Source organism: Gavialis gangeticus, unplaced genomic scaffold (assembly GCF_001723915.1).
Source record: "Gavialis gangeticus isolate Ggan-Ray unplaced genomic scaffold, GavGan_comp1, whole genome shotgun sequence".
NCBI classification, from domain to species: domain Eukaryota; kingdom Metazoa; phylum Chordata; order Crocodylia; family Gavialidae; genus Gavialis; species Gavialis gangeticus.
Genome location: NW_017729022.1, coordinates 13234363 through 13237660, shown reverse-complemented (window position 1 = coordinate 13237660; position 3298 = coordinate 13234363). Strand labels below are relative to the sequence as shown.

Sequence of the window (3298 nt, the reverse complement as noted above, 5' to 3'; positions counted from 1 at the left end):
TTTTTTCCTTCTTCTTTAGGTGGTTCTTCCAATGGTTGGGCACAGTATCAAGTATCCCAGTAATAAAGTTGGGCAGTGGTACCATGAAATGCTTGCTGAGGATGCATTGCAGACATGCAGGTTTAGACTGTCTGCATTACAGCTGAATATACCTGGATGCTACAGACACATTTTGAAAAATGTTCACAATTTATCTTATTGCTTCTTAGAAGATAGTAAAGAGGGAATCAAAAGTGAAGACAGCTGTCATCTAGATGCATCAAAAGCATCACTTTTTCTTTCATTTGACCTCGATCCTTCATGTTATGCAACAGTATGTCTAAGGGAGATAATGAAATGTGATATTTAAAATGTTTGTGTTAACAAAAATTTCAGAAGTAGTATAGTGGTGGTCTTTTACATAAGTTGCCTATAAAATAGAAGGAGCTAACTTGTCAGAGCATGAATAATGTCAATTTGAAAGTTATGAAATTAAGTGAAAAATTAATGTATACTGTTATATGTGGGGGGTTGTATTTTTTTTAACTTTACTTGTCTTCTGTGTGCTGGAGCTAAATCCTTCTAAACTATATTTATAGTTACACCTGTTAAAACAGGCTCAAAATAGCCAAGGGTTGCAGATACGGCTTTTAACTATTCGTATTTCAAGAAGTTTCATACCATATGCAAAACTAGACTCTTTAAAAAGAGGTTTATAGCAAAAGGACATTTTTCCTTCCCTTATTATCATCATGTTAAAAGCTAATTATATGCTTGATGATATACAAGACATGAAAATAAAAACACTTCTGCTTCAAGAAGTTTACAGTCTGCTAATATCTGATACTGTATTAATATCCAATTTCACTCCTTTAATTTATTCCATAGTGAAATTCCAGACCTTTTGAATCCTGCACTATTTAGTCTACCACCTGTCTTCTCTATGCACATATAGGGAGAGATGAAAGAGAGAAATTCTGAGTAAACACTGTTTGAGTGATAGGACACATCTTGAAGCTCATAACATTCTCCTCTTTCAATTATTTCCTTACTAAGAAAAGCATAGCTTTTGTTTTAGGCCATTTTTTTTTTAACTAGATGCTTCAACACCCAGAAGTGACTATGTTCTTACTGTAATTACAGAAGTGTTTATTATAGTTTTTTGTGGACTGAGGACACTGCCTGTCTTTGCTGGTGTTCAGACCTGTTTTCTGTACAAGTTTAAGGCTATAAAGGAAATCCTATCAGGCTCATCAGTGGAACCTTAAACTTGTCATTGTTAACAACCAATTTTAAGATTTTCATTTTGGGGGTTTTTTCCTATTTAAATTGAAAATGGTCATATTGGCTTGAAAGGGTAGAAAACTGGAAAAGAACCAGAGTAACTGAGAAATGACAGAATCGCCTGAGAGCTTTGAGTTGCATGTCTCATACTTAATCTGAAGATGGCAGTGTGACTTAAAAATAATCATTGGAAAACAACTCTATTGGGCATTTTTGTGAGTGGCTAATGTTTCACTCAATTTTCGTACGCTCAGATAAACGAAATATTTCTTTCTGTGGTGCTAATCTTTGAATTTAGGCCTAGTGTTTTAGTAAAGTAATTCATCCTGGACTGGTTCACCATTTGTACTTTAAGTTTATTACTAGGGATTTCAAAGGAACTGTAAAACTGATAAATTAAAATGGAGGAACAGGTTATGATTATCTAGTCGATGAGTTATCTCTGTAAGGCCTTTGTAAGCATTTTGACACTTCACCCCCAACTTCAGTGAGGGAAAGAGATGCTCTCTAATTTGCAGTGTTTTTATGGGTGACTGAAATTATGCATTAATAGTGACGTAAATATTTAATTTAGCTTCTAGTTCAATGCTAAGGGTAAAATCTGTTCCATTTATGTGCCTAAATGGCACATACGTAGCTATGTAACTGCAGTTTTTGGCACTTATGTGCAGACTTAGTAGGGAAATAGAATTTCCCAGGTAGATGGCCATGCAACTCTGGAAGTTTTAGTCAGGAAAAAACCACAACAAGGCAGGTATTGTACACTTGAAGAGGAAGGCAGCAGTCTCACTTTTAAGACTAATAGTCTAGTGGTTAGGGTACTTGTCCCAGGACCAGGAGCTCCAGCTTCTAGGCCCCCTTTATTTAGAGGAGGAACCTGCATTTCCCAGGATAGTGCTTTAACCCCCTGTTTGAAGCTGGCTCACTATACCTTGCCTTTACTATTCATTATGTTGATGCACAAGATGTGGGTGGTTGATGGAGTGTGGTAGTTGCCGTGCTCCAGCAGACTTGATTGAGTCTGCTTTGATGCGCTGTAATTACAGTGCTTCAGAGCAGTCTCCCTGCTTATGTATAGGCACCCTTATATACCACTTAAGCATGTAAAGTGAAATAGGATTTAGACCCAGAAACCTTCTTAAACTCAACAAATCACTTAGAAACCAAAAAAGCATGCATTCCTACAGCATGGCTACCTGTTTCAGCCTGCTTGCTGAGTTTTATATCACTGACCAAAATGCATATTTAAAGTGGATGAATTTGCATTGAGAACAGGCTCTTGCTTCCATTATTTAATTCAAGACAGTTGTGGAAAGCAGTATTATTGGCATCAACTCTACACATAACACTTAAATCTACAGAGTGTTATGCATGTTAGTTGTTGACACTTGATTTAGAAGAGTGCATAATAGGCTAAATTAACAGAGTTTTCAGACAGGCATGCTCTTTTTTAAAGGTTCAATGGATGGCTGATCTATAGATCAGAGTTGATTTATAGCAATTTTAGGTTTATTTGTCAGTACTGTTCCTGAGCATTCAAAAGGACTAATCTTCTTAAGGAAACAATTCTTTCAGTAAAAGAGCGAATTTATTTGTGTTCATGAATACACTTCCTATGATGCAAATGTTGCATTTGGGGAAAAATCAAGATAGATATTAATTCACTGTTATATGCATGTCAAACCTGGTGCCTATATAATTTTATATTTAAAATAACATGTCAGAATGTTTCAATGTAAAACTATACAGAAATTAAAGTGTATTCATTTTTATAAGCCTAAGGTTTTATTCTGCAACCCCTATATGTGTAAAACTGATTAAATGAGAGTTTTGCTAGAGTGCAATACCATCTTCTTAAAGCATCATTCTACATACGTGAAAGATTTATAATAGTACATTTAGAAAAGAGGATAATCACTGTACAGAGATTTCATTTAAAGAAGGAATGAGATCAAAGAACTGGTCACCTCTTGTCTTGATTCTGTGTTTCTTTCGCTAGTCAGCCTTACTTGATGAGCCTTATTGGCATTTGGCT

General features: G+C 35.5%; 1 protein-coding gene across 1 annotated transcript in view; it reads left to right on the top strand.

Annotated features, from left to right (window-relative positions):
* PUS7L (pseudouridylate synthase 7 like) overlaps positions 1-3035 on the top strand; it is a 45871-nt gene extending 42836 nt beyond the window's left edge. Inside the window, exon 9 of the mRNA XM_019514602.1 lies at positions 20-3035. Coding sequence (XP_019370147.1) covers positions 20-349 — 330 coding nt within the window. The 3' untranslated portion in view covers positions 350-3035. The remainder of the gene's footprint in view (positions 1-19) is intronic.
* The last annotated feature ends 263 nt before the right edge of the window (positions 3036-3298 follow it).